General features: G+C 52.1%; 4 protein-coding genes across 7 annotated transcripts in view; 3 read left to right on the forward strand and 1 right to left on the reverse strand.

Annotated features, from left to right (window-relative positions):
* Nucleotides 1–3,082, forward strand: part of XPO5 (exportin 5) — a 29,609-nt gene extending 26,527 nt beyond the window's left edge. For both annotated transcript variants that reach the window (XM_059841285.1, XM_059841284.1), the window contains exons 30-33: nucleotides 101–208; nucleotides 392–529; nucleotides 693–857; nucleotides 1,384–3,082. In XM_059841285.1, coding sequence (XP_059697268.1) covers nucleotides 101–208; nucleotides 392–529; nucleotides 693–857; nucleotides 1,384–1,524 — 552 coding nt within the window. In that variant the 3' untranslated portion in view covers nucleotides 1,525–3,082. The remainder of the gene's footprint in view (nucleotides 1–100; nucleotides 209–391; nucleotides 530–692; nucleotides 858–1,383) is intronic.
* A 180-nt stretch (nucleotides 3,083–3,262) lies between these two features.
* POLR1C (RNA polymerase I and III subunit C) lies at nucleotides 3,263–7,662 on the reverse strand. Of its 2 annotated transcripts, none has more exons than XM_059841291.1 (9): nucleotides 7,551–7,662; nucleotides 7,397–7,468; nucleotides 7,160–7,267; nucleotides 6,500–6,632; nucleotides 6,276–6,392; nucleotides 5,920–6,072; nucleotides 5,600–5,749; nucleotides 4,968–5,084; nucleotides 3,263–4,650 (listed from the first exon to the last, which is right to left on the reverse strand). In XM_059841291.1, exons 1-9 carry the CDS (start codon nucleotides 7,617–7,619, stop codon nucleotides 4,532–4,534), a joined length of 1,038 nt encoding a protein of 345 aa, XP_059697274.1. In that variant the 5' UTR covers nucleotides 7,620–7,662; the 3' UTR covers nucleotides 3,263–4,531. The 2 variants fall into 2 exon arrangements, with proteins under 2 accessions (XP_059697274.1, XP_059697272.1); XM_059841289.1 differs by having other exon boundaries at nucleotides 6,276–6,395.
* A 7-nt stretch (nucleotides 7,663–7,669) lies between these two features.
* Nucleotides 7,670–12,900, forward strand: YIPF3 (Yip1 domain family member 3). Of its 2 annotated transcripts, none has more exons than XM_059841292.1 (9): nucleotides 7,670–7,805; nucleotides 7,885–8,091; nucleotides 8,174–8,280; nucleotides 8,883–8,928; nucleotides 9,224–9,316; nucleotides 9,648–9,779; nucleotides 10,297–10,410; nucleotides 10,877–11,000; nucleotides 12,395–12,900. In XM_059841292.1, the coding sequence occupies exons 1-9, from the start codon at nucleotides 7,725–7,727 to the stop codon at nucleotides 12,514–12,516; spliced, it is 1,026 nt and encodes a 341-aa protein (XP_059697275.1). In that variant the 5' UTR covers nucleotides 7,670–7,724; the 3' UTR covers nucleotides 12,517–12,900. The 2 variants fall into 2 exon arrangements, with proteins under 2 accessions (XP_059697275.1, XP_059697276.1); XM_059841293.1 differs by having other exon boundaries at nucleotides 7,693–7,801.
* Nucleotides 12,901–17,666: 4,766 nt separating this feature from the next.
* Nucleotides 17,667–23,840, forward strand: LRRC73 (leucine rich repeat containing 73). Its single transcript, XM_059841294.1, has 6 exons — nucleotides 17,667–18,023; nucleotides 18,494–18,654; nucleotides 19,701–19,823; nucleotides 21,030–21,130; nucleotides 21,663–21,846; nucleotides 23,416–23,840. Exons 1-6 carry the CDS (start codon nucleotides 17,752–17,754, stop codon nucleotides 23,484–23,486), a joined length of 912 nt encoding a protein of 303 aa, XP_059697277.1. The 5' UTR covers nucleotides 17,667–17,751; the 3' UTR covers nucleotides 23,487–23,840.
* The last annotated feature ends 1,515 nt before the right edge of the window (nucleotides 23,841–25,355 follow it).

A 25,355-nucleotide genomic window follows, 5' to 3' on the forward strand; every position in this document is an offset into this window, starting at 1 on the left:
CTGCAGATTCTCTGGATTGCTTCTTGGCTCCCATCAGATTTGAATGCTGGAAGTAGAAAATAGTTCCTCTGACTGGTTTTCCTCTCTGACTCCTTTTCAGGATGTTTGCACTGCAGTGCTGATCACTGCCTACACATCCCTGTCCTGGAAGGACACCTTGTCCTGCCAAAGAACCACAACACAGCTTTGCTGGCCACTGCTCAAACAGGTACCTCTGGGAGGAAGAAGGGATTAGTCCTGGCAGGGTTGGAAGAGGAAGCTCTGAATGTTGTGAGAAGTGTGGCTGCTTCACCCCTGGACACCTTCTCCCTCAGGAAGAGCAAGCTGTTGCAGAAAGGTGGTTATGTACCACCAGTATATTGCTTCAGTGCTAACAGTGCTTCTTCCCCAGGTGCTTCCAGGAAACCTCCTTCCTGATGCTGTGTCCTGGTTTTTCACAAGTGTGCTCAAGGGCTTGCAGGTACATGGGCAGCACGATGGCTGCATGGCAGCTCTTGTCCACCTGGCTTTCCAGATCTACGAGGCCTTGGTGAGAAATTCTGTTCTTCATCCAAATGTGAGGTTGAAGAATGTGAGGGGAATGGTGAAAAGTGATCCCATGCCTAGTGGGTAGGGACAGAGGAGTTAATGGTCCCAGTGAGGGCCAGGCTGTTACACTAGCAGAGCTGTGTTAATGGTACTTCTCCATGCAGCGCCCTCGCTATGGTGAGCTGAAGGCAGTGATGGAGCAGATCCCAGACATCCAGCTGGACTCTTTGGAGCAGTTTGATTCAAAGCTTCTCAACCCAACACTGCAAAAAGTGGCAGACAAGCGCCGGAAGGATCACTTCAAGCGCCTCATCTCAGGTTGCATTGGGGTAAGTGATAGCCTGGAGAAAAATTTCACAGCTCTATGCTGCAGAAGTGATGGGGTGGCCAGCCTGCCTTCTCTCACCAACCACCCCGCGTCCCAGCCAGGAGGCTGTTGCAGCATGTTCTTAGTGTTTGTTCTTAGTGCCTCTCTTCACCCTGGAGGTCCTGAGCAGCCCCTCCAGCAATTGCCTCTCACTGAGAGGCAGCGGGTACCTTGCACAAGGGTGCGTGGGGAAACGGTGTTAAAATGTTTGGTTGAAGCTGCTGGGTGGGCATTGGATTTCTGTGAGGATGGTGGTGGTGGAGCCTTTGACATTGAATTAGTAGCTGAGGAGCTGGTATTCTAAAGGTTGGCTCAGTGCCCTGGCACTTGGGAGAGGCCAGGCCTGAAATTCCTCAAAACGCAAGCACAGGGTCCAGGCCTAGGGATTGCTCAGAACCTGGGGTCTGCCTCTGATGTGCAAGCAAGCTGCCCCTGAGCTGCATGGGGGTATGAAGACAGTAATGATTGATGCCTGCCTGTCTCTGCAGAAGCCCATCGGGGAGCAGTTCCGCAAGGAGGTTCATATCCGGAACCTTCCATCTCTCTTCAAAAAGGTGAAGCCATCACTGGAGACAGATGTGCTAGAAAACGAAGATGGAGAGGGCTTCAGTGTACTCTTTGAACCCTGAGCCTGGGATGCTGCAACCATCTCCCCTACCTTATAATTTGTCTCTCCTCATAGTAAGCACATTAGATTCTCCTTGTCACTGCCTCCACAAGCATTGTCTGAATAAAGCCCCTTACGGGTCCTGTCCCCTTCTCTTCCATACACTGGGATGGGGCCTGCGGTGGCATTTGAACCAGTCAATATTAAGCTCTTCCCGTGACTCCTTCCCCTCCATTGGATGAGCATCTTTAGACCTCTGCTTCTCTGCAAGGTGGGAGCTGAGTCCACAGACCTCATTAGGGTAAAGCCTGTCATCTTGTAGCCTCGGGTCACTCTTGCTCCACCTCTTCAGCCCTTGGGGTTTAGGATTAATGCAAAAGGCAGAGTAGTGTGCCATGTGAAAAGGGGCTACCCTAATCTAATCTTTCTCTGGGTGCTAGTAGCCAGGCTTTGTAGGGAACACATCGGACACTCCTGTCATGCTTATCAGCACTTGTCCCTAGCGGACTGGAATTCTGCTGAATCCGTTTCCCTCCAGGATGCTGAGCCTTGGGCTGAGGGCTGTGTGCCAGGAAGCCTAGCAGTGCTCTAGGATCTCCTGTGAGATCAGCCTTTCTAAGGTGCAGCTGCTCTCTAGAAAGAGGCAGACACTGTCATATATATACATATGTATGTATAGATATGATCATACAGCTTGTTCTACCCAGAGCCAAATGGAAGGCTTTTACTTTGTGCCAGCCTTTCTTGGACATCTCTCAGGGGGAGCAGGACATATTTTTTTCTTAATTTTTTTTTTTTTTTCATTTTTCCATGCCCTGTAGACTAGAACTTGGCCAGCGCAGGGTAAATAAAATCTGGACCAATACCTGAAGCACCTGCAATCCAAAAGGGATCTCCTTGCCCTGTTGCAGTGGAGGTGACAGTAGCCCCTGTTTTTACCCAGTCTGGTACTTCCCAGAGAATTGCATGGGGCAGGAGGGGTGGGCTTTATACTGCAGTTTACAGGGGGGAGCCAGGTCAGAAACTGGGTTTTAGATGTGGTGGGACTCTAATGAAGCCACTCCAGTCTGCAAAGCTGGTTCTTCTTACATGACAAATACTACACAATCTATCCTAGAGTTAGCGCAGGAGCTAGGAGGGTCTGTCCAGAGCAAGCTGGCAGTTCTGCCATCCAGGAGACAAAACAAGTAATAAACTGTGGTAGGCGGAGAAGTGATGTCTCCACATGGACAGACTGGACAGAAAGGCTGGGGTTGGGAGGTGTGGGAGTGCAGATAGGAAGAGCGGGCCTTGGGCATCCACTCACCCTCCTGCCCCTGCTGTTCCACCAGCACCCTCCACTTTCTTCCTAGCCTCAAACTTTTTTAACTTCTGAGCTAACATGGCTCCTGGCTCTAGCAAAGGCTGGGTGTATTTATTGTGTTGTGATATTTTTAACATTCTGTGACTTCATGCTAGACACAAGGGGTTTTTGTAAAATGGATTTTAAACCTTTTTTGTAGGAATGTTTAAATCCGAAGCTGTCTCTGAACTGGTTGTGTTACACCTGAATGTCAGTAAAGCTATTCCAGTTTCATACACATGGTGTCATGTTTCATTTTTATTCTTTTATCTGTTTCAATAAGATCTGAGGCCTCGGGTCAGACCAGACTGCCTGCCTGGAGATTTCTCAGCATTGCTTATTCCAGTTACCAAAAAGGGGGCAGCTTTGCTGGTGGTTAGTACACTGTCAGGGAGGGGATGAACCATTCCAGACTATATAGTTTAATTAGGCGACTGCTAGTTTATTTTAATTCTAAGTCCCAGCTTACAGCTTGAGGGGTATGTGCTGTCAAAGCAAAACCCTTCGGCTTTTCAAAGGTCTGTCCCATTAGCATGTGAAGCAGTAGCAGAGAGAAGTCGATGATGATAGATAGATAGATAGATAGATAGATAGATAGATAGATAGATAGATAGATAGATGGATGGATGGATGGATGGATGGATGATAGAACGAATGTGTGATAGGCATATCCAGCATATGCCTGGGTCTGCAGTATGGCACGGGACAGGTGGGTGTTGGAGCCAGGATGCCAAGTGTACCTCCTCCCTACAGCATGTTCACCCTAACAGGATGTTTACACTCTTAAGTAATTCTACCCCAAGGAAACAAAACTTTCATTCTACTTACTTGCTGAGGTCTAGCACTATAGTGTGCTTTGACTTCAGCAACTGGGACACACCGATACTCCAAGACATTTTCAACTCTTAACACTCAACCATGTTGCTCAATGCCCCATCTGACCTGGCCTTGAACACTTCCAGGGATGGGGCATTCACAGCTCTGGGCAACCTGTGACAAGTTACCTCTACCCTCATTGTAAAAAATACCTAATGCTCAATATAAGTCTGCCTTCTCAAGTTCAAAACTGTTGGCCCTTAGCCTGTCACTACAGACTCTGGTAAAGTCTTTCCCCATGGCCCTTTGATATACTGAAAGGCCAGAATAGGGTCTCCCTGCAGCTTTCTTGTTCTCCAGGCTGAACAATCCCAGCTCTCTCAGTTTCTTCATAGGAGAGGTTTTCCAGTCCTCTGACAGTACAGCCTTTTCTCTACCATATTAACTATCCCTGAGCTTGTCTGAAACACCCACAAAACAGCCACGCTCTGATAGCAACTCGTTAAACCTCACTGACCTGCTGTGAACTGCTTTACTAGGCTGCCCTGTCAGTCTTCCTCACTGCATACCATCTAAAATAAATGCTGTTACTCATCTTTAGACACACTGCCACTTTCTTCTCCATGTATTATGGTTTCACAATTGTGAATGGCACAGGAGACAGCTTAAAAAAAAAAAAAAAAAAGCAGCCTTTATTATAGTGCATCTTCTCACTGCGTTTCATTACCAAGCAAAAAATCCAAAGATAGTCCTTGGACTTTAAGCAAGCCCCTAACAAGCCTCCTGCCTATGGAAGAGGAATCCCCCTAGAGGCAGGTGCAGGAAGCTCAGAAGAGCAGTGCAGGTTTCTGCTTTCCCAGCTACAGCCTGGTCACTCCATAGACACAGAGTCCAGCTCATTGAGGAAACGCTGACACTTTCCCATCAGGATCTTGATGGCTTCACTCACCAGCACATCTGGAGGCAAGATACCCGTTGACTCCACGGAAACTGCACAGAGACACAGACACAAGTCAGCACAGCCACGAGGCAGCCTCAGCCTCCATGCACCTGGCTCCATGCTGCTGTCCCTCACCTTCCCTTACACCTCACAGCAATAAGGCAGATCTTCACAGCCAGAGAAGCAGCTACCTTTGCCAGCAGGAAGCACCAACAGATTCCATCCCAAAGCAAGTAGTTACCCACTGCATTCTGAATGTATGGATGCTGAGGGTGGGAAGAGGCACAGAGCCAGCCACACAGAGCTGGCCAGTCACTGCTTGTTCTCACAAACCATGTCAGCACTCTGTGGAAAACGGGGCACTTACAGATGTAATGGTTCCGTACTCTTGCCAGGCGCACAAGGTTTTTCAGACCCTCATGTCGGAAAACTTCTCTGCTGAACGTGTCCAGCCGTGCATTGGCTACTCTTGCCACCTTTTTTCCTAAAGGGAAGATGAAATGAGATGGGCAAATTGCAGCAGGTGGGTGCCTTATGGTCACAGCACATGCTTACCTCAAATAGGCACTCCCCCCTCACCAAAGGCTGGGAGACACCAATATCAAGGATTAGCACATACCCAACATGAAACTCCAACCTGGCAGGAAAACCCAAACACTAAACCTACATGCACCTCTGGAAGGACACAAGAAGTCTCCACACTCAGCTGCTTTTCCAGCTCACTAGCAAGCTCACTACCCAGTGTCACAACTGAACAGCACTGGAAGCTGCAGTTAGAAGCTGCAGAGCTCTGTGGACAAAGTATCCAATTTCAGGGACATCCCTGTTCATCACCCAGCACATGTTCACGTGGCAGCCACTCATCCATAAAACCAGGCTCAGAAGAGCATGAGCCATTGATCAGCAAGGCAACATCACAATGTGGTTTTATCTCTGCAATCCAATCGGTCTCTACTAAAGCTTACAAGGAACAAGGCAGTTAGCACAGGAAAAAAGTACCATTGATATTCTGGATCTCAATGACTCCAGGGGAAAAGCACTTCTGCAATGTCTCAGCTGCCTCATCCTCGATAGGCTGTAGGAGAGTAATGTCAGGGAGCAGTCGATAGCTGGCTGTGGCCACGGGAGAAAACTTGGCATGATCCTTACCTGTATGAAGAGTTAAGAGTCAAGGATGAGAGAAGGCCTCAGGGAACAAGGATGCTGAGGCCTAAAGTTCCAGAGGAAAAGCCAATTCTCCACCCTTCTCCATCACACTGCAGTGCCCTAGTCCAAGCACTCACATTCCTTGTCCCACTGCCCCAGGAGCCAGGACTCACCTATACCCTTGACACAGTGCATAAGCACATCTATTTCCTGTCCGGGTCGCAACAGTGCAATGAGGATGTCGTCGTGAACAGGTCGGAAGTCAGCATCTGGAAAAAGGTCTGTCTGATTCCCCAAGGGCACCCACGTCATGTGTTTACTGTACACTGCAAAGAGAAGCCACAAGCATCAGCCAGCTGCTGCCTCAAAGCAGGTCCCTCACTTGTACAGGACTGGAGATAGCAAAAAGTAAGTTTAGCAGAATGGAATCAACTCTTCCTGTGAGCACATAAAGTTGAGAAAACAGCCCAAGTCCTGTCTTCCAAGACCAAAAAGGAAAAATAGCACCTATTTTTAGGAGCAACCTCACCTTTATGATTGAAATATAGTTCATCGGGATCAGATGATTCCTTGGCAGCCTGAGGGTTTCGTTTGCATTTGATTTTCAGCTGAAACTGCAGAGTATCAATTTCAGTGCCTTCCTGATCTCCTGGGAAGAAGCATATGAAATCACACTTCCGCTCAGTTTACACAACCCTGATTTCCTACTTCAAGAGAAACCTTCAATATTTCTACTCTATCGAAGATTCTCACCTTGGTTTCTGTACTCAAAGAGCCGAGGGTCAGCTCGGATAGGGATGAGGCCCAACCGATGAGCCAGAATTTCATCCTGCACAATGGATGTGTTGTTGTACACAAAGACCTTCTCTACAGCCATCGTTGGCACCTCAGAGAGACAAGAGATCAAGTCAGTCTAAGACAATACCTGAACTACACACCAAGAGATCATCCAGCTCAAGTGCCCCTCCTCTCCCACAAATAACTGCCATGCAGACTATTTTGAGTGGTATTTCTGCCAAATCAAGATATGCAATATACCCTTACACCCCCATCTATTCCCATCCCCATTTTTTTACAGAATCAATCACAGGAGGTGAAGGGCAGGAAAAAAGGCTTTGGGGCATCCTCAACCTTTTAGTACTCGGCAGCATTATGTGGCTTCTGTTGGGTCGGCAACACAGCTGTGTCGAGAAGGCTGACCTGCAGACACTACCAACAGCACCTAGGACCAGTAAGTGGTATCGCCCATGCTGCTAAAGCCCTAATTCTCTTTAGGCTCCTGGCACACATGCGGAACGAGTGTGTGCTCGTCTTTCAAAACCCGCAGCTGTCCGCAAGGGCTGGCAAAGCTGAACGTTCCATGCTCCCTATCAAGCAAGTCATAGGCGGGCACCCCGAGGTGAGCACCGGTACCTCGGCGAGCAGGATGCGGCGGAAGGCGTTGGCGATGGCGGCGTCGATGCCCACCATGTCGAACTCCAGGGTGTCCTCTTCCTCACGGATCACGTCCACGCGGAACGCCTGCGGGAGCCGTGCACCGCGGTCAGCCGGCCGCAGGGCCCGGCCCCGCACACCCACAGACAGCCCCGGCCGCAGGGCCCGGCCCCGCACACCCACAGACAGCCCCGGCCGCCGGCGCCGCTCACCCACCTCCTCGAAGCGCCGCTGGTCCCAGGCGTCCTCGTAGCCGGGGTAGTTCCCGGGGAAGTCGGTGGTGTGGACCTGCGAGAACAGGGCACAGGCGGGGCCGTGAGGGGCTGCGGGCGCCGGCCGCCCCCCGTCCCGCCCCGCCGGGCTCGCTCACGTTGCGGACGCCGAACTCGCCGAGCACCACGCGGTCCCGCATCTCGTCCGTGCACCGCCGGGCCGCCATGAGGGCGATGGGCGGTGCTCCCCGGCCCTGCCCGCGGCTCCGCGGCCGCCGTCACATCCGGCTCCCGCCCATCCGGGCCAGCGCGGCGGGGCCGGGACGGGCACCATGGCCGCGCCGGGGGCGGCGGGCGGCGGCAGAAGCGGTGCCCCCGCTGCTGAATGGGGCGGCTTCGAGGACAACATGCAGGTGGGGCCTGGCCGGGAGCGGCGGCGGGGCGGCGGGGCCGGGCCGAGCGGGTGCTGACACCGTGTCTGCCCCGGCGCAGGGTGGCGGCTCCGCCGTCATCGACATGGAGAACATGGACGACACGTCGGGCTCCAGCTTCGAGGACATGGGGGAGATGCACCAGCGCATGAAGGAGGAGGAGGAGGAGGAGGCGGAGGTCGAGGCGGGCGCCGGCGAGGAGGAGGACGGGGAGTTCCTGGGCATGAAGGGGCTGCGGGGGCAGCTGGGCCGGCAGGTCGCTGACCAGGTGAGCGCCGTCCCCCGCCCGGCCCCGGCCCCGGGGTCCCTGCCTGCCCGCCCCGCCGCTGCCCGCTCCCTTCTCTCCGCAGATGTGGCAGGTGGGGAAGAGACAAGCCTCCAGGGCCTTCAGCCTCTACGCCAACATCGACATCCTCCGGCCCTACTTCGATGTGGAGCCCGTCCAAGTGCGAGCCAGGTGGGCAGCCCCGGCTCGGGGAGGCAGCAGCTCCGTGCCTGCGGGAGTCTGGCTGTCAGCTCCGAGCCAGCAAGCAGCAGTGGGCTGGCGGCCCTGCAGGAAGACTCACATATGGGCAAACACATTGTGTGTTGTTCTGCTCGCCTTAGTGATGTCCTGTGGTTGGGCTGGCAGCCCTGTCACCAGGCATTGCTGCTCAGGGCAGGAGAAGGGGCTCTTTTTGTAATTGGCTGCCCTATGTGGCTTCTGCTGGGTTTGCAACACAGTTGTGTCCAACAAGGCAAAGTCTTGTGAGCCTTTATGAGGAAAGTTACCTTTCCTTCCTGCTGTTCTGTCAATGATCTCTCATCCCTGAGTGGGTTCCTAAACATTTTCATGGAATCTGCCCCTCCTCAGCAAAGTTAACTCACTGACATTAAGGTTTTCTTTCTTTAGTGACCTTGACTCACCCTTTAGGAAGAATCCTCTGTCCCTCAAGGCCTGTCAACACAATAGCAAACACTGGTAATGGGTATATGGTATCTTTTACTTATGAAGCATTTTGTTAACTATCCTGTTGTTCTTCTGCTCCTGTTGTCATTCCCTATTTTCCTGTGATGCAGACTGCTGGAGTCCATGATTCCTGTGAAGATGATTAATTTCCCACAGGTGAGTTCCATTTTGCTGAATCAGACTCCATGGCCAAGTGACTGTCCCACAGACACCTTGTAAGACTTGCCATAATCCATGTTATTAAGGACTGAGTTTGTTATGTGTTCTTCTCCCTGAAAATGTTGGTACCTCCTTTCCATGGTTGTTCCAAACCTCAGTATGCTGTCACCTGACCTCAGGTGATAACCTGGGTGATAAACTCCATCCAGTGCACTTCTCACATCGCCTGTGGTGGGGACCCTGACATTCAGGGGCTCTAACCAAACTTTCCCTCTCCTGTCTCCTCCTGTAGAAGATTGCAGGCGAGCTGTATGGACCCCTCATGCTGGTTTTCACACTGGTGGCCATTCTTTTGCATGGAATGAAGACCTCAGACACCATCATTGTACGTTGAGTTTCATTGATAAGTGGTGGTTTCACTGGGCTCTGGGTTGCTGTACTGACACTAGAAAAGGAGAGAAAACCTATAACTGAATAAGCATCTTGCTGAAAAGCAGATTGATTTGAGGATATTGGTTTGGGGGTGGGAAAGATGTACCAGAAACTCTTGACACTCTGCTGCTGGGAGAGCTTGGAGTGTAGGCCCTGTGGCCCCCTGAATGCTGCTGGCCACCTATTTGATAATTCCTACACGGTGTCTGGGACTCTCAGGGGTTAATTTGGGTGCTGGCAAGTCACTCCTTTGAGTTCTCCTCATCTTGACACTCTTTCCACAGAGGGAAGGCACGCTGATGGGCACAGCCATTGGCACCTGCTTTGGTTACTGGCTGGGCGTCTCATCTTTCATGTATTTCCTGGCATATCTGTGCAATGCCCAAATCACGATGGTGCAGATGCTGTCACTGTTGGTATGTACTCATGGAGCTGCCCTATGATGCACATTGGCTGTATGGTGTTCCAGAATAAGCTTTTCACAAAGAACAGGAAAAGTCTTTGTAAACTGCTGGTAACTGCAGGTAACTGCACTGGGACAACCTGGAATTCCAGGATGTTCTTGTGACCTGCCCCATCCCAGGCACAGAAGTAGTACAAAGAGGCAGTTCCTTCGTGCAGGTCTCCTGCTTTGCACTTCCTGATTTGAGAACCTGGTGGTAAAAAGCCTAGAGACTCCAATTTCTCTGGGGTTGGAGGATCTTTCCTCTGTTTCCCACGTTGTTGCAATCTCTGACATGCCTGTCAATCCTTCAGACAGATTATCTGTGTGTGAGCTGCTGTTGTTGTTCTGGATGACTGTTGGGCAGTGAATGAGTGGTTTGTGAGGCTTTGCCATGGTGAAGTGTTGCGGGAATAGGCTGTTGGTGCTCTTCATCAATGGCCTTTTGTGTGGAACTGGTGCTTATAACATGGACATTTTTGTTTTGTCAGGGCTATGGTCTTTTCGGACACTGCATCACTCTCTTTGTCACCTATAACATCCACTTCCACTCCCTCTTCTATATCTTCTGGTTGGTCGTTGGTGGACTCTCTACACTACGAATGGTAAGGGACAGGCAGCCTGGGGTCCTCCTCCCTGGGACAGAAAAAGGGAGGGAAGTGGTGTTTGCTTTCTGTTCCTTGGCCTGGTGCTTCATTTCACAGCCAGTCGAACTGCTGTGGAGAAAATTATGCTCCTGTGTATGTGGCCACTGGTGTATGGAGATGCTGCTTGGATTAACATCCTCACCCATTCTAACAGCTGCAGGAGGTTCATTTACTCCCTTACAACCCTCACTGCTGTGGAGAGCCATGCGTGAGCATCCCGAACTCTTGGAAAGACTGGGGAAGGTTCACCTACACAAAACGGTGCAAAATTACTCCAAATTTGTTGGTGAAAACTGTGAAAAAGACTCAGTGCAGTGTTCCTGCAGATTCTCACTACCTGACCTGTTCTTCCATGTGTTCCTGACTGCAGTGCCAGAGGCTCAGGTAGCAGGTGCCCTGTCTCTGATCACCTCCTGTCTCCTAGGTTGCCGTGTTGGTGTCACGCACCGTGGGACATACCCAGCGGCTCATCCTGTGTGGGACTCTTGCTGCTCTGCATATGCTTTTCCTGCTCTATCTGCACTTTGCTTATCACAAGGTGGTGGAAGGTAAGCAGGGGAGATACAAAGACATCCTGTTAGATCTGGGGGAAGAGAAGTTGTTTTTTCTCTCTCTGAAAGAAAGGATGGACAGTTAAATCTGTCCTTAGGGCATCTGCGCCAGTTTCCAACTCTAAAATCACTACCACTAACTTTTTAGGAGAAGCTGTTCAAACAGGGCAGCAGGTAAACATTAGGGTAGTTACTGTGCACTGAGCTTTATCACTTAAGACCCAGTTTGTGAGGCAGGACCCTAATTATTTCCCCACAAGTGAAGTGTGACAGCACTGAATGTTCTTGCATGCCGATGTCCAGCCCCTTCCTAAATATTGTTGAAGTCAGGTTGCTTTTCTCTGATCAGGAAATGTGTCATAAGTGTTTTTCCATCTTTGTGTAACATCTTGTGTTGTATAGCACAGACAGCAGAAGCTGTATCTTCCCCAGCTACTAGTGTTAACCAGGCCATGCATGTTCACATCCTCCTTCTATCTCTTCTTCTTTTCTCCTAACAAAGTCTCAACCTCCTTAAAAAAAAAAACCAAAACAAAATTCTTCTCCCACCCCATCTCTAGAGAGTTTCCAGATTCCTAAATATCCCTAAATATGCAATTCTGCAAGTCTCTTCTATGAGTTTAGGCAGCCAGACCCATTTGTGATATTTCTGATAAATCTGCATAATTAGCTTAATAGCATTACAAGTCCTTTTGGATATAAATCTTGTCTTTCCTGAATCTGTTCTTATGATAAAGGTTCTGATCTGCAGCTTTTTGGCAGATTAAATAGAATAAAATACACTCCAAGCAATTTTCCTCAAAGCATTCCAAAACTGATTATCCGTCTTAAGAGGGTAATTGACAGAGACATGAGGACAATTGCATTGGTCTGTATATTTCCTGCCAAGCACGGTCTGTTTGTATTGCAGTGACAAAAATTCCACATTGCAGCACAGCTGCAGCTCCTGATGTGAGTCTGCAAGTGTATCTCAGGATGAAAGTGAGTCTTGGTCTGAGTGAGATCTGTGCTGGGATAGACTAGAAACAGGATTTTATCAATTTCCCTCAGCAGAGCAACATCTCTGGCAGTACCTGCATTCAGGTCAAATGGCAGGGGACTGGATCTGACACTCTCAAAGCAAAAGGGTGTGTGTTCCTTTTGGGAACGTGCAGTTTTTCTGCCCCGAGCACAGGCTCTGATGTGTACCCTGTGGTCTCTGGATGGGAGTGTTTACTCCTGTTCAGTCTTCGGGGCTAGATGTCTCCTCCCATTGCCTGCAAGAGCTTTGCCTGTTCTGGGCCTTGCCACCCTCAACCACTACCTGGACAGAGAGAAAAGCAAGAAGAAATGTGCCATCTGCTATCATCTGAACTAACTCTTGCCTCTCCCCCCTTTTTTCTGTTCTCCAGGTATCCTGGACACATTGGAAGGACCCAACATGCCGCCCTTCCAGAGAGTTGCCCGAGACATTCCAGTTGTTTCCAATGCTGTACTGAACACAACAGCCAAAGCCATTGCATTGACCCTCTAGTTTTACAGACTTGGACTTGCTTCCTTCACTACTTTTGGGGCTGCACAGGGCCACAGTAACGTGCTGCCTGTTAGGAACAGGACAGAACAGCAAGAAGACAACTTGGTTTTGTTTTCCTGGACCTGTCCTCTGTGTTACAGTTTTGGGCAGCTGAGTGGACTCAGCAGAGGTGAGTCACACCTCAGTGACTCAGAAGAGCTGTACTCTTCCCCCATCCAGGTGTGGGCTATCTTGAGTAGAGTGGTTCTGTTGCCTGCATGTTTAGCTGGGATTTCCCAGCACAGTTTGTTCCTTAGCCCTCTTTCCGCTTGCTGATGTAACTCCAGGAGTATCTGCCCTGTTCCTGTCCTGAAGAGGGAAGAATTAAATTGATGTTGGTGCTGAGTGATGTCTTATGCTTGAGCCTGCCTGTCTAATGGGAGCATGGTGTTTGGGTCTCTGCGCCTTCATCTGTCCTGTCCTAGACTCAAAGCAGGATTTTTTGCAATTTTCTGCTTTCCTTCTTCAAACGTTCTGTGATACATGTCCTGTTTTGGGCACCTTTTTCAAAGGTGTAGTAGTTCAAAAGGCACAGGAACTTCACTTTCTCTGGTGATTTTCAGGAACAGCACAGTGTTTAACCACATGCTCTTTCTTGTCATGTTGACCCCCTCTCTTCACTTGGTCCAAGCTGCTATCTCACCTCAGCATCCCTTCTGCTCTGTGTGTCAGGAATGTATCTGTCCCCATGCTTTCACTGTACTTTTTGTTCCTGCCACTCTTCTGCCCATGTTTCTCTGTGGGACATGCAGGGCAGCATGTTTGTGCATGGTTTTCAGTAGATATTTCTATTAGGAGGCCAGTTCAGCCCACCCTTGTGCTGCTGGCCCTCATGTCTCCCAGGAATGGGACTGTCATCTCTGGGCAGGAGTGGCATTCTGTTCCCCAGACACCCATTCTGCTGTGTGCTGCCTGGCTTTTCAAGCTGAGTCTAGGCTTTTGTTTGAAAGTACTCTTGGGGCCTTGAGGGTCTCTGGCAAGCTTTTCTCTGGTGTTTCCATTTGACAAAGGGAGAAATAGCAGAGTGTGTAATGGAAATAGAGTGGCCATATTAATCTCCAGTGTACTGATGCAGGAAATCTCCAGTAAGGATGGGTAAGCAAGGCAGCCCAGTCTAGGCTTATCTGCACTGCAGTAACTCACAACTGAGTAGTTCAGCCTTCCCTCACTGCTCGAACTTCTGTTGGTCTGCTTCCATCTTGTCTCTCCCTGTGGTTCTGGATGTCTGGGGGAGAGGAGCCACCCCTCAGAGAAGGTCATCTTTAAACTCAGGCAGGAAAAAACCCCCAGGATATGGCCCTTTCTTGGTGTGCCCACAAGTGCACAAGGCAGTATGTCAGAACTGCACTCTTTGGTCCCTTGTTGATATTAATGGGAGAGGATGCAGCTGTAGTGGCATTCAGACTAGTGCCAAGGTGCAATGAAAGAGGGGAAGATAGTGCCAGCTACTGTAATCAGGTTTTTCATCTGCTTCAGTTGAAAAAAATGTCACTGGACAGGACTTGATTATTTTCAGTCACAGACCTTCTTTCCACTATTTGCTTATTCCCACATTCATAATTTGTACCCCTTTCAAGAGCAAAAAGCTTCTCTGCTAACAATCACGTGTGTAACAGACAGGTTCCCTCACTCTCTTCTCCCCTCCTGGCTCCTTTCCTTGGGAAACATTTTGGCTGAAGAACAGCACTCAGAGCAAGCTGCTTGGGGGAATTGTTAATTATTTTGGCTAGTAGTCTCCATGGGGCTTTTTGGACCAATTGAACCACTTTAAGCTCCTAGAATTTCTATTACTTCAAAACTTGACAAAATGGAAATGATAGTTTGTAATGCTGCTTCTGGTATTTCCCTCTTTATATCTCCATGGGAGGTTTGTTTCTAATTCCAAGTTCTTGCCCTGGCAGCCTAGAAAGGATCTCTTTCTCTTGGTACAAACTCTGGAAGTACTGACAGGGGGGAAGGAAAGGAGAAGGAGACAGTTGTCACTGGAGTAAGTTCAGCTGAGAAGAAAAAAATCATTCTGCACCAAACTTGTACCATTGCTGATTTATGACACAATTGGAGAACAGCTGTGCTCCCTCCTGCGCTGAGCCACTCAGCTGAACCAGAGGAGTGAAGCTGTGCCCTGTGTTTTCACTCAAAGCACAGAGGAGGGCAGTGAGCAAACTCCTCATGCTTCCCCTGAGCAGCTTGTGTGTTGTGTCAGCTGGGAACATGATCAGGGTGACAACCAACCACCCTCTTGGAACCTGTGGGGCTTGCTCTGCTCCAGTTCTTCAGCCCTGATTAATTCTTTGTGCAGCAGCAGCTGGAAGCTGAACTGTTCTTCACTGCCAGAAATTCAGTACTCGGCTGAGAGCTTCAGCATTGCCATTCACTGACAGAGAAGGACATGTTTTTTTCAGAGAAATGCATGCATGCTGCAGTTCCAGGGAGCATGCTGAGCACGCAGGCTTAATGAAGTCCTTGTGGGAGGGCATCTCAGAGCTTACTCAAGTCCTCTAGTTAGCAGAACAAGCCCTACAACCCTATCGTGCAATACTATCTCTGTTTCCTGCCACAGCTCTTGCAGCAAATCTCAAATAATTTTTGCCCTTCTCCCTTGCAGCAAATCTGAAATAACCCACTCATCGTTTCCCCTTTTTGAGTACAGGTAGCTCTGTGTAAGCCCCTCTTTATTAAATATGGAACAAACATACAAAGCTGTCAGATTAGAAAGAGAAAGCTGTATATTAAAGCTGAAAATTAATATTAAAACATCTATGACCTCCTCTTCTCCTATGCAGTACCTAAGTGTCCAACTCTTCTTACAGTCTATCCTTTTTGCACTAGCAGTCACCTTAGTTGTGATTTTTGGTTACAGGTAGCCTCTTTCTTCTCCCATTTGTTTCCTGTGTCTACTCTCACTGTAGTTGCTGTTCATCCACTGTTTTTCTCTGTTTATGTGTTAACTCTCAATGACATCAGTCTTTCTGCCCCCAGTCGGTAAACAATAAATGACCTTCCTCATACCTGCTGGGTAACTGCACATGGGAAGGAAGAAATACCTAGTTCTACACAAAATAGCATTGCCAAAGTCCCTTCTGCATAGTCCTGCATTAGGTTTGGTGAGCCAAAGCTTTGGACCATTAGCTCCCATGCCACTTTTTCAATTAATTGAGCAAAAAGTAGGTGGGATACTTGTCTCCTCAGTGTGCTCTGGCTCCTGACAACAGGCAGTAAAGAGGCACTAGAGCATCTTCATCAATGTTTCAGGACTGCTGCTGCAATGGAAGTGGGACATGTCCCAAGGGCTGCCCTCCAAGCACCTCTCTAATAATAGTCTGTTTAAAAAAGTGTGAGTTGAGTAGTGCCTGGAGGCAATTGAGAGGTGAGTCTGAGTGTAGCCTTCTAGTTGACCTGCATGCAGTAGCAGCAACTGGGATTTTCTTGGCTATCCCCTGCCTATAACTCTGAAACCCAGTCTTCTGTCCCTCACCATCCTGCAATATGTAGGATTGCATACTCGCCTGTGTCTTTTAATGTGACCTTAGAGATGAGCTGCTGCTTTTCTGAAGCCACGGTACCACAGCTGTACCACATCTGGATGCTTGCAGCTGGTGCTCATATTGCAGCACAGATGAATTGCAAGGCCAGTGGTCTGTTCATGGTGTATCTTGCAGAACAGTATCAAGGTCATACATCTCTGCGCAACAGGGAAAGAAAGAGGAGGCTGTATAGGTACTCCAGAGAACAGCAATGGATTGCTCAAAGGGCAATGTGGTGATACCCACATTGGGAGTTTAAGCCAATGTCTTAAAGCTGCTGCTCCCCTTACCTACCCAGGACCTAACATGCATCCTCTGCTCAGGTGATCTGCTCCTCCATTTCAATGGAGGAGAAGTGCTCCATATCCCCCTCCACACCCTATTTTTCTCTTCCCTTTTCATGCCCTCTCCTGGGCCCTGGCCTGCAAACCAAGCAGAGGAGCCTGGTTTTGTCCCAGTGTTACCCACTGGGCTGGAATTCATTTGAGCACTGCTATATGCAGCAGCCAGATTAGTTACGTGCAGAAAGCTGCCTACTTAGGCGGTTTAACCTAATTTCCGCATCACTGCCTTCCTTTTTCAGCTCAGTGAAGTTGAAAACGCAGAGGCCCTGCTTCCTATTTCTCTCCAAGTACAGGATTACTCAATGGGGAGAGAGGGGACAAATCCCTGTGATCCATATCTGTGAATTAGCAGGAGGTGGGGTGTGCCCCATATACCTCAGGTCAGGCTGAGGGCAGAGGCTGCGTGCTCAGGGATAAGGAAGTTTGTGGCCCTTCTCCAGCCCTCCAACTTTCACCTCCAGGCAGCTGCCTCCAAGCACTGGCTCTTGCATGCCCTGGGCCATGAGGAGCAGATCAGACTGACCTCACTACTAAGTCATGGGTCGAGGATTCAGGTTTACTGAGTTTAAGTATTAAAATCAACTGAAGCCATGGAACACCACAGTTTCTCGGACCAAGCACTCAGAGTGCACCATGACCCAATGGCTTGGGCCGCTTTCCCCAGGTGGGAGCAGGGCTGGCACGGAGAGCCTTTCCCAGGTGCTTCTTACACCCTCCCTCCCCTCCTGCATCCCCAGTGTCGGAGACCCAGCCCGGCCGGCCCTGGTCCCGCCATCTCCTCAGGGCAGCGGGCAGGTGCCAGCAGGCGCTGCCGTCGCCCCTCGCGGGCTTTGAGTGGCGTCGGGGCCCAAGGTACCGAGCGGGATGCCGGGGTGGGATGAGGGATGCCGGACCCCCCTCCACGCCTGCTCCGTTGCGCGGGGAGGCGCTGGCCGAGCGGGGAGGAGGGCTCGGAGCGGCGGCCGGGGGAAGGCGGGGCGGCCGGGCAGGTGCGGGCGGAGCGGGGCGGGGACCCGCGGCGCTGCCCGGCCCCCGCCCGGCGCTGCGGGGCGGCGCGACCCTGCGTCCCGGTGCGGATCAACCCCCGCCGATGGCTGCCCTGGGTCACACCGCCCCGCCGGGCGGAGCGGGGCGGCCCGGCGGCCGCCGGTGAGGCAGTGCGGTGCCGCCCCCGGGGCCGCGGTGGGCCGGGCCGGGACTGCCCGGCAGCGGCGGCGGCGGCAGCGGCGGCGGCGGCGCCCGCCCCGGCCCGCAGCGCTCAGCGCGGCTCTCCCCCGGCGCCCGGGCTACGCGGCCCCGGGATCGGCGGCGCTCCGAGCCGGGGGAAGATGCTGCCGGGGTCTATCCAGATCTCCGGGGAGACGCTGTCGGGGGCGGAGATCCGAGACATCTGCGAGAGCCTGCGGGAGAACTCGGTGCGGCTGCTGTCGCTGCGGGGCTGCCAGCTCTCCGAGCGGGACTTCGGGCACGTCTGCCGCGGGGTGGCCGAGTCCCGCTCCCTCGCCCAGCTCAACCTCAACCTGGGCATCGTCTCCAACATCAACCGCGTCAAGCAGCTGGCCGAGGCCCTGAAGACGAACCGCTCGGTTCAGTCCCTCTTGTGAGTACAGTGCGGTGGGGGCTGCTGAGGGCGTCCCGGTCCTCTCCAGGGCGGGGACGGCTCTTTCGGGGGACTATCAGCTCGGGGCCAGTCCCTGAATTTGAGTCTAGTCGGAGGGAAAATGCCCTTGATGCTGCGGAGGATAAGCCCCTGCCCATCACCTGGCTGGGAGGGAGCCACCTCCGCCCCCGCTGGCTGGGCACGGCCCTGCCTCTCAGTCTCGGTCCTCCAGCCCCGGTGGTGGGGCTGCCCCTTCAACGCTGCCATCCCCTGCACACCTTGTCCCGGCCGGGAGAGGAGGGCCACCGTAGCGGCCAACAGACCCTTGCAACAGCGGCTTTCCAAAGCTTTTTGCCCACTTGGGGTTAGTATTTGTCATCCACCTCATTTTGTCTGCTTCTTCCTCCCTGTCAGGTTAGTTAGCCCCCAGGAAGAAGGCTCCGTAGTAATTTTCCCTTTTACCCGCACAGCCTCCATGGGAGTCCCCTGACAGATGCAGGCTTGGCCCTCCTCAACCCTGCTCTCTCCATCCACCCCTCCCTGGTGGCTCTGGATCTAGGAGACTGCATGCTGGGTGATGAAGGCATCAACCTTATCTGTGGGCTCCTGCCGCCTGATGGGGCCAAGTCTGGTAAGCACCAGGGGCTGTGGGCTGCTCAATGACTGGTGGAGCTTTCACATAGATCAGATGTATGGAGCACTAAATCCTCTGCCCTGGAGGAGGCAGGCTCTATGGCTTGCCAGGGCTAAGGATTTCTTTCCCCTAACTTAAGAAAAGCAGATAAGCCAAGCAATAGACGAGTGGTTCCCTTGGGCAGGTTTGGGCTTTCTGCTACTGATCTGTCCTGCTGGCAGTTTGGAGCTCAGGGACTAACAGGTTGCTTCTGGTTCATGTCAGCAGCACTTGAAACTGGAGGAGAGGACAGCTTGAACTTGGAATTTATTATTTTGCATTTGTGTGTTGATAATCACTGTAGATAAATATACTGTGCGCCCCTACCTCAGCACTTAGCTTTATTATCAGTGCCTGGGAGTTGTCCCTGCTTGTGGTACGCTCCATGAGTGTGTAGTTCATGGTCACAGCCTTTGTGCCAAGACTCAGGTCTTTGCAGGGAATGATCTTTGGTGGTATGAGGCCAGTGACCCACTCAAGCTGAGAGCTGGCATGTGCTGAGGTAATACCACTCCTTCCTTCTGACTCTCAAAGTGCTTTCCACCTTTTCCCAGCACTTTCCTCCTCTGTGTGTGCACAATGCCACTGATGCTGTTATCTCTGCGGGTCACCCTTCTCAGGTGCAGGCTTCAGAGCCTACTGTCCCTGTTATCCTCTCTCCAGCCTGTCACCTCATGCCACCTTCTTTGCCCAGTCAGTTGTCTCACACACCCCTTGGTTTCCATTGTGTTTTCCATTGTGTTTGCTATTTAGGGTAAGCAGGATGGAGGTTGGGAGGGCAGATAAATGGGGCAATTGCAGCACGGTTAAATGAAGGGCCACAGCTGAAGGCAGTGAAATATTTCACTGATCACTGAAATATGTCATGACAGTTGTCAGAGTAAACCAAGCCCTTAAACCCTACAGGGGACACAACCCAAAGCTGTTCTGGTGAGCTGAACAAGTCCTCCTGTGACTGCTTTGGGAACCCTAAGGCTCTGGTTTGGCTTCTCTCTCTTCTCCAGGCCTCAAAGAGCTAACACTGAGCGCCAACCCAGGCATCACAAGTAAAGGCTGGGGACGCCTAGCCATTGCAGTGGCTCACAGCTCACAGCTCCGTGTGCTGAACCTGGACTACAACCCCCTAGGTAAGCTGGGGGCCGGGGAGGAGGAGCACTCCTGCCTCTCAGCGTTTGTGTGACCTGCACCAGTGGGGGGCCAGGGACCAAGCTCTGGAAAGGTGGTAGAGCATCAACAGCAGGATGGGGCAGTTCCTTGCATAGGTGCCCTCTGTTCCCCAGCAGCAAGTTCACCCTGCCAGGCACCTTCAGCTCTAGGAGAAGCCACAGTCACTGCTCTGCTTGTATGAGGTGGCCACATGCCCTGCAGGGAGGTGCAGAAAGGAGGCTGTGCCTTGCCCGCTCCACCGCCTTTGTCGTCATGTTTGACCCTCCATGTCTCCCTTTTTCCTGAAGCCCTGGGCACTGAAGCTGGCTTGGCAGATGCAGTATGTCCCCGTGCTCCCCCCTTCATCTTCCTGGGGGAGCAGGGAGGAGGAGGAGGAAAGCCTGGCACTCGTTGCCATAGAAACAAACTCTCTCCTGCTCTGCTGCAAGGTGGTGAGGAGGAGATCGGGCCATGCCTGAGCATCAGGATGACACTCCCCTCCTCAACCTGTCTACCAGCAGAGCCTCCCCCAGGCCCTCTTCTCTGACCAGGTACTTCCTCTTGGACAGGAAAAGCCCCAGGTGTTACTTGACAGCAGGCTGGGTTTTGTTCCAAGAGAAGGTGTCATGGTTGTATGGCATCTTGACACTCGACAGAGAATGCCAGAACACATTCTGGAGTCTTGTCTCTTCACCAACATCAATCTTCAATGCTCCTCATCCTGCTGCATCCCCCATCAAAGTCTACTCCCTTTCCAGGGAGGCAGTCTGCCAGCTGGTGCGGAGTCCTCTGTCTGACTCCAGCCTTTCCCTAGACTGAAGTATTCAGCTCCTGTTCTGTGTCTGGGATGCCCTTACAGGGACTGTTAAAGGCCCTTGCCTCCTTGAGTAGGAAGGACATTTGGGAAGATATGGTTCTTTGGGGAATAAAACCAATCTCACAGTGTTCCTTTGTGTTCCCCCAATAATCGGTGACTGCTCCCATACCCACAAAATGGTGCACCTTTCCTTGTCTCTTTTCTCAGTTAACAGCTTTTTTCCCACCATGAGGTAATAGATTTGGAAGGTTGTCTGATGGCAGAAATACTCAGAGGGTGTTCCCATGGCAGCCTCAGGTGCATGAGGGCATGTGGCATTACGTGAGGGAAGGCAGGCTCTGCTGACAGCCCTGGTGTGCTGCTCCCACAGGTGACCAGGTAGCCGGGATGCTCGCTGTTGCTGTGGCCTCCAGTCGAACCCTCGAAGTGCTGGACTTGGAGGGAACAGGACTTACCAACCAGTCAGCTCAGGTGAGTAATTCACAATTGCTCTGCAGCATCACTGACACCTCAAGGGCCCAGGTCTGGGGCGTCTGCAGAGGCCCCAGGACCCACACCTGCCTCCAACCACATGCTGGAGTCCACACGCACCCCCTTCCCTTCCTGCCCCCAGGGGGGTTCTTGCTTTCCCCTGGCTGTTTTCTTGGAAGAAATGAGGTTGGATTTTTGGCTGAGAATCAGAACTAAATCTCTGTGGACAAATACAAGCCAAGGCTCAGTTGCACACTCTCCTCTTAGATCTCCAGCTTCCAGTGGTAAGAGGGAATAGACCTGGATATGTGACAGCAACAATATAGAGCAGTCCCTTCTTTAGATAGAGCCAGAAAATCCAAACTTGCCTCTTCCCACAGGAAGATGGGGAGTCTTTAGTCTCTGGTAAAGCCTGATGAAGGGAGGTCAAGGGAAGGTAGAAGTAAGGAGAGGAGGGCTGGAGTTCACAGGGAGACAAAGCACTGACACTCCTGCTCAGCTTGTCAGCCTGTTTATCTTACTCTCCCCCTAGACCTTGCTGGACATGGTAGAGAATTACCCCACAGCCCTACGGACACTCATCCTGGCAGAGAACAACATTAGTCCTGAGCTGCAGCAGCAGATCTCTGATCTTCTCTCAGAGGGCGAGGAAGAGGAGGAGACAGAGGTCCATGAAGTCACTGCCAGGGAGAAGAACCCCTGGATCTGCCAGAACAGTAAGAGCTGTGGGAGTTGGGCTGGGGGGCAGGAGCTGAGAGGCTCCTGGGGTGTCTCAGGTGTTTCCAGTGGCACTGGCCTCTTGCAGTGGGGTTGGTGAACGCGCCTGTCCCTTTTCCCCACTAACTGGAATGCATACAACCCCCATGGAATGCACACAACTTCCATGGAATACATACACCTCCCGGCATGACCTTCATGTTAAACAGCGTTGGGCTGTGCCTCTCTTGGAAAGGCAGCCTCCAAGGACAATGCGGCTGCTGCAAAGAGCGGAAACGGTACCTCTGAGGCTTTTTCCTGATGCTGCAGAACGAAATCTGAAAGTCTTAAAACTCAAGGGCAGGAATATTAAAGATCTTGGGAGCCTTTGCCAGATATCCTAGCCAAAACTTGTGTCATTCCTCACTGTTTCCAGAACCTCTTTGCAATCCGCACAGCATCAGCTGTTCCTATCTCTACGTCCCAACACTGTCTGTTGCTTGTAAAGGAAAAAAGGTGTATTACAGAGATAGCAGTAGCCTGTTCTGTGTAGTTTAGATATATTGTTTTTTGTCATGCCTACCTTGTGATCCAGCTGGTTTGAGGGTTTGCTTTTTTTAACCTTCATTTGTCCTTCACCCCTCACAATTCTCAAATCAGACTACCAGTAGACGAGCACAACCAACCCTTGAGCCTCAAAACAGCTGGATCCTCATCTATTAAACCCATAAAAATAATTTAGTGACAGTTTGGCCAAGTTTTGGATCTTGCTTCCAGAAATTGATTCCTGAAATAGAGATTCCCCTGCAGTAGTTTTGAATGTGCAGGACTGCTACTAGAGATCTCCTCCCTCCCACCCAGGAAAAAAACAGGGTTTTTTTTTTCAGTTTCAAAAGGCTTCTGGATGGGAAACTGGTACCCTGCTAAGTTTCTTACTTGCTATGCAGGCCCATTCTCCTTGCAGTTGATTCACTTGCTGTGGGGAGAGTCGCAGTGTTCCTGGCTGTGGCTCTGAGCCATGGCAGAGCCAGCAAGCTGCCCTCACCTCCCCAAGGCAGGCAGGGGAGGGCTGCACAAACCCTCCATTCATGCAGTGCAGAAAGTCAGTATTTCCAGGCCTCTGCTGCTGTAACATGGCTGATTGCCCACAGCATTCCCTGCTCTTGGGAAGGCAACATCACCACCCTGTGTGGCGCTGGCTGGCTTGCAGCCTGAAGCAAGCCTGCCCCACCTGGACACTGTCTCTCTACTGAGAAACACTCGATGAGTGCAGGTTTAAAGGCCAGTGCAGGGCTGGGTAAGGGCATGGCTGGGCCAGTGCAACCAGGATCACCTGCATGTTGGGGATACTCAGACCTGATGTTCCTCTGGCCTTTTGCTGCTGTCTGTGCTTTCTCCCCCTCCCCAAAAATCGATTCTGTTCTGCTGTGTAGCCAGAGCAGGCCTAGCTCCTACCTAATCTTCCACTTCTCTCAGCAGTTTTCTTCCCACCCTGCTGTGTTCTAATTCCTCACCTCTGGATCTGGAGCACAGCTCTGTGCTCTCCGGCAGCCTGAACAGCTCATGGTTCTCTCCCTCTCTCCACACAGATTCCAGCTCCCAGATGGTCCTGATGACATCAGGCCTCGGTGACAGCCTCTTAGCAGAAACAGAAATGTAGCTGGGCTACCCTGCCTGCTTCTGCCGAGGAGAGCCCCGTGCACCGCCAGCCCCAGCCTCGGCTGGGCTCCCCAGCCCTCTTGTCACACACCTCACCTCCTGCCGATGCCTCCCTCGGCTCTGAGCGCAGCAGCCTGCTCCGAGCGAATCTCTACACACGTCTCCGTGTCCTCACACGCCTCGTCGGCCGCTTGTGATTGTCCCCGTCGCCGCATGTGTAGCTCACGCCACCCTGCCACCCCCACGCCCGGCTGCGCCGCAGGGTGCAGGCTGTATTTATTCAGATGTGTATCTTTCTATCGCTTGTACTGCTGTCGCGGTGAGACTTATAAAGGTCACAGATGTGGTGGCACCACTCGGCAGCGTCCGCCTCTGCCACTGTGCGACCCCGGGCAGGTACCGACAGGGATCAGCTGGTATGGGCAGAGAGCGGCAGGGACGGACAGGGTCTGGGGTTGCCGACAGGGACCGGCAGGGACGGGCAGGGTCTGGGACATGCCGACAGGGACCGGCAGGGACGGCCAGGGTCTGGGGTTGCCGACAGGGACCGGCAGGGACGGGCAGGGTCTGGGACATGCCGACAGGGACCGGCAGGGACGGGCAGGGCCTGGGACGTGCCGACAGGGACCGGCAGGGACGGCCAGGGTCTGGGACATGCCGACAGGGACCGGCAGGGACGGGCAGGGTCTGGGACATGCCGACAGGGACCGGCAGGGTCTGGGGTTGCCGACAGGGACCGGCAGGGACGGGCAGGGTCTGGGACGTGCCGACAGGGACCGGCAAGGACGGGCAGGTGCCAGGCGCGGGCAGGCTCGGCCCGGCCCGGCGCCGCGGGCCCGGAGCGCCGGCAGGGGGCGCCAGCCCCTCGCCCGCCGCCTCACGGCTCTGCCGCGCCTCCCCGACTCGGTCCCGGCCCTGGGGACAGGTCAGTGACAGCCCAATTTTCTGTCCCCCGGGCCCTCCCTCGGCCCAGGAGGAAGCGGGCTGGGCTAATCTAGCTCTGCAGGGAGCTTGACACCAGCCGTGCACACTCCTGGTGAAGGCTTCAGCCCGCAGCAGCACCGTGCGTTTCGCTGCCTGTGCTTTGCCAGGCGTCCCTCGCTGAAAAGGAAGATCGTGTTTCAAGGCTCAGATTAGACTAGAAGATTAAATTGTGGTAGCAGCTGCTACTCAAGGGAACAAGGAATAAAATCATTAATTACGGGGACAAAGAAACAAGACACTCTTTCTAGTGTTAGGCCTGCATGTAGCCAGCTCAGAAAGGCACAGGCAGCCTAACTTGGGAGAGGGAGGAAAATTGATCACAGCCTTGTGACCTCTGCAGCACCCTTCAACGTGAAAAGGAAACATGTCCAATTGTCTGTATCAGCATCCTGCAGGAACTCTCTGCCTCATGTTTGGAGGGCTTCCTGAATGGGGTATGTCCAGTCACCCCCAATCCTCCCTCACACAAAATACTGAATCTAGAATTATAAACCTCTTAGGAACCCCAGCAAGGGGGTATGGTACGTGGTTTCGGAAGTGAAGTGGTACTCTCAGATGACTCCAAAAGCTGGGACTCCAACAAAACCAACAGCTATAAAAAGGATTAGCTACACCTTATTCTACACTAGATGGGAATGTGGAGGTACAGCCAGCAAAATATGTGAAATGGGGTCGGCAGAATCTTACAAGTAACACTGAGGGGTGCCTACAGCATCAGCTCACAGGTCACAGGATTGCTCTCCCTGGACGAGACAATGGGTGGCACACACAATTCAGCAAACTTAGGACACTGCACCATGAGTAGCTAGCTCTACATCTTCATATGCTCAGGATCATTCCAGTCCAGGTCTTAGACAGTATCAAGTACAATATAGCTATTGCCATC

The sequence above is a fragment of the Haemorhous mexicanus genome, chromosome 3 (genome assembly GCF_027477595.1).
Source record: "Haemorhous mexicanus isolate bHaeMex1 chromosome 3, bHaeMex1.pri, whole genome shotgun sequence".
In the NCBI taxonomy this organism is placed as follows: Eukaryota; Metazoa; Chordata; class Aves; order Passeriformes; family Fringillidae; genus Haemorhous; species Haemorhous mexicanus.

Bases quoted from the DNA above. Each gene is read 5' to 3' on its own strand.
- POLR1C (XM_059841289.1), bottom strand. From the start codon at position 7,619: ATGGCGGCCCGGCGGTGCACGGACGAGATGCGGGACCGCGTGGTGCTC. The intron at 7,469-7,550 runs GTGAGCGAGCCC...CTGTTCTCGCAG, and splicing joins GCGAGTTCGGCGTCCGCAAC to GTCCACACCACCGACTTCCC. The intron at 7,268-7,396 runs GTGGGTGAGCGG...CGGCTCCCGCAG, and splicing joins ACCAGCGGCGCTTCGAGGAG to GCGTTCCGCGTGGACGTGAT.
- LRRC73 (XM_059841294.1), top strand. From the start codon at position 17,752: ATGCTGCCGGGGTCTATCCAGATCTCCGGGGAGACGCTGTCGGGGGCG. The intron at 21,131-21,662 runs GTGAGTAATTCA...CTCTCCCCCTAG, and splicing joins TTACCAACCAGTCAGCTCAG to ACCTTGCTGGACATGGTAGA. The intron at 21,847-23,415 runs GTAAGAGCTGTG...CTCTCCACACAG, and splicing joins CCCCTGGATCTGCCAGAACA to ATTCCAGCTCCCAGATGGTC.
- YIPF3 (XM_059841292.1), top strand. From the start codon at position 7,725: ATGGCCGCGCCGGGGGCGGCGGGCGGCGGCAGAAGCGGTGCCCCCGCT. The intron at 8,092-8,173 runs GTGAGCGCCGTC...TTCTCTCCGCAG, and splicing joins GCCGGCAGGTCGCTGACCAG to ATGTGGCAGGTGGGGAAGAG. The intron at 11,001-12,394 runs GTAAGCAGGGGA...TCTGTTCTCCAG, and splicing joins TTATCACAAGGTGGTGGAAG to GTATCCTGGACACATTGGAA.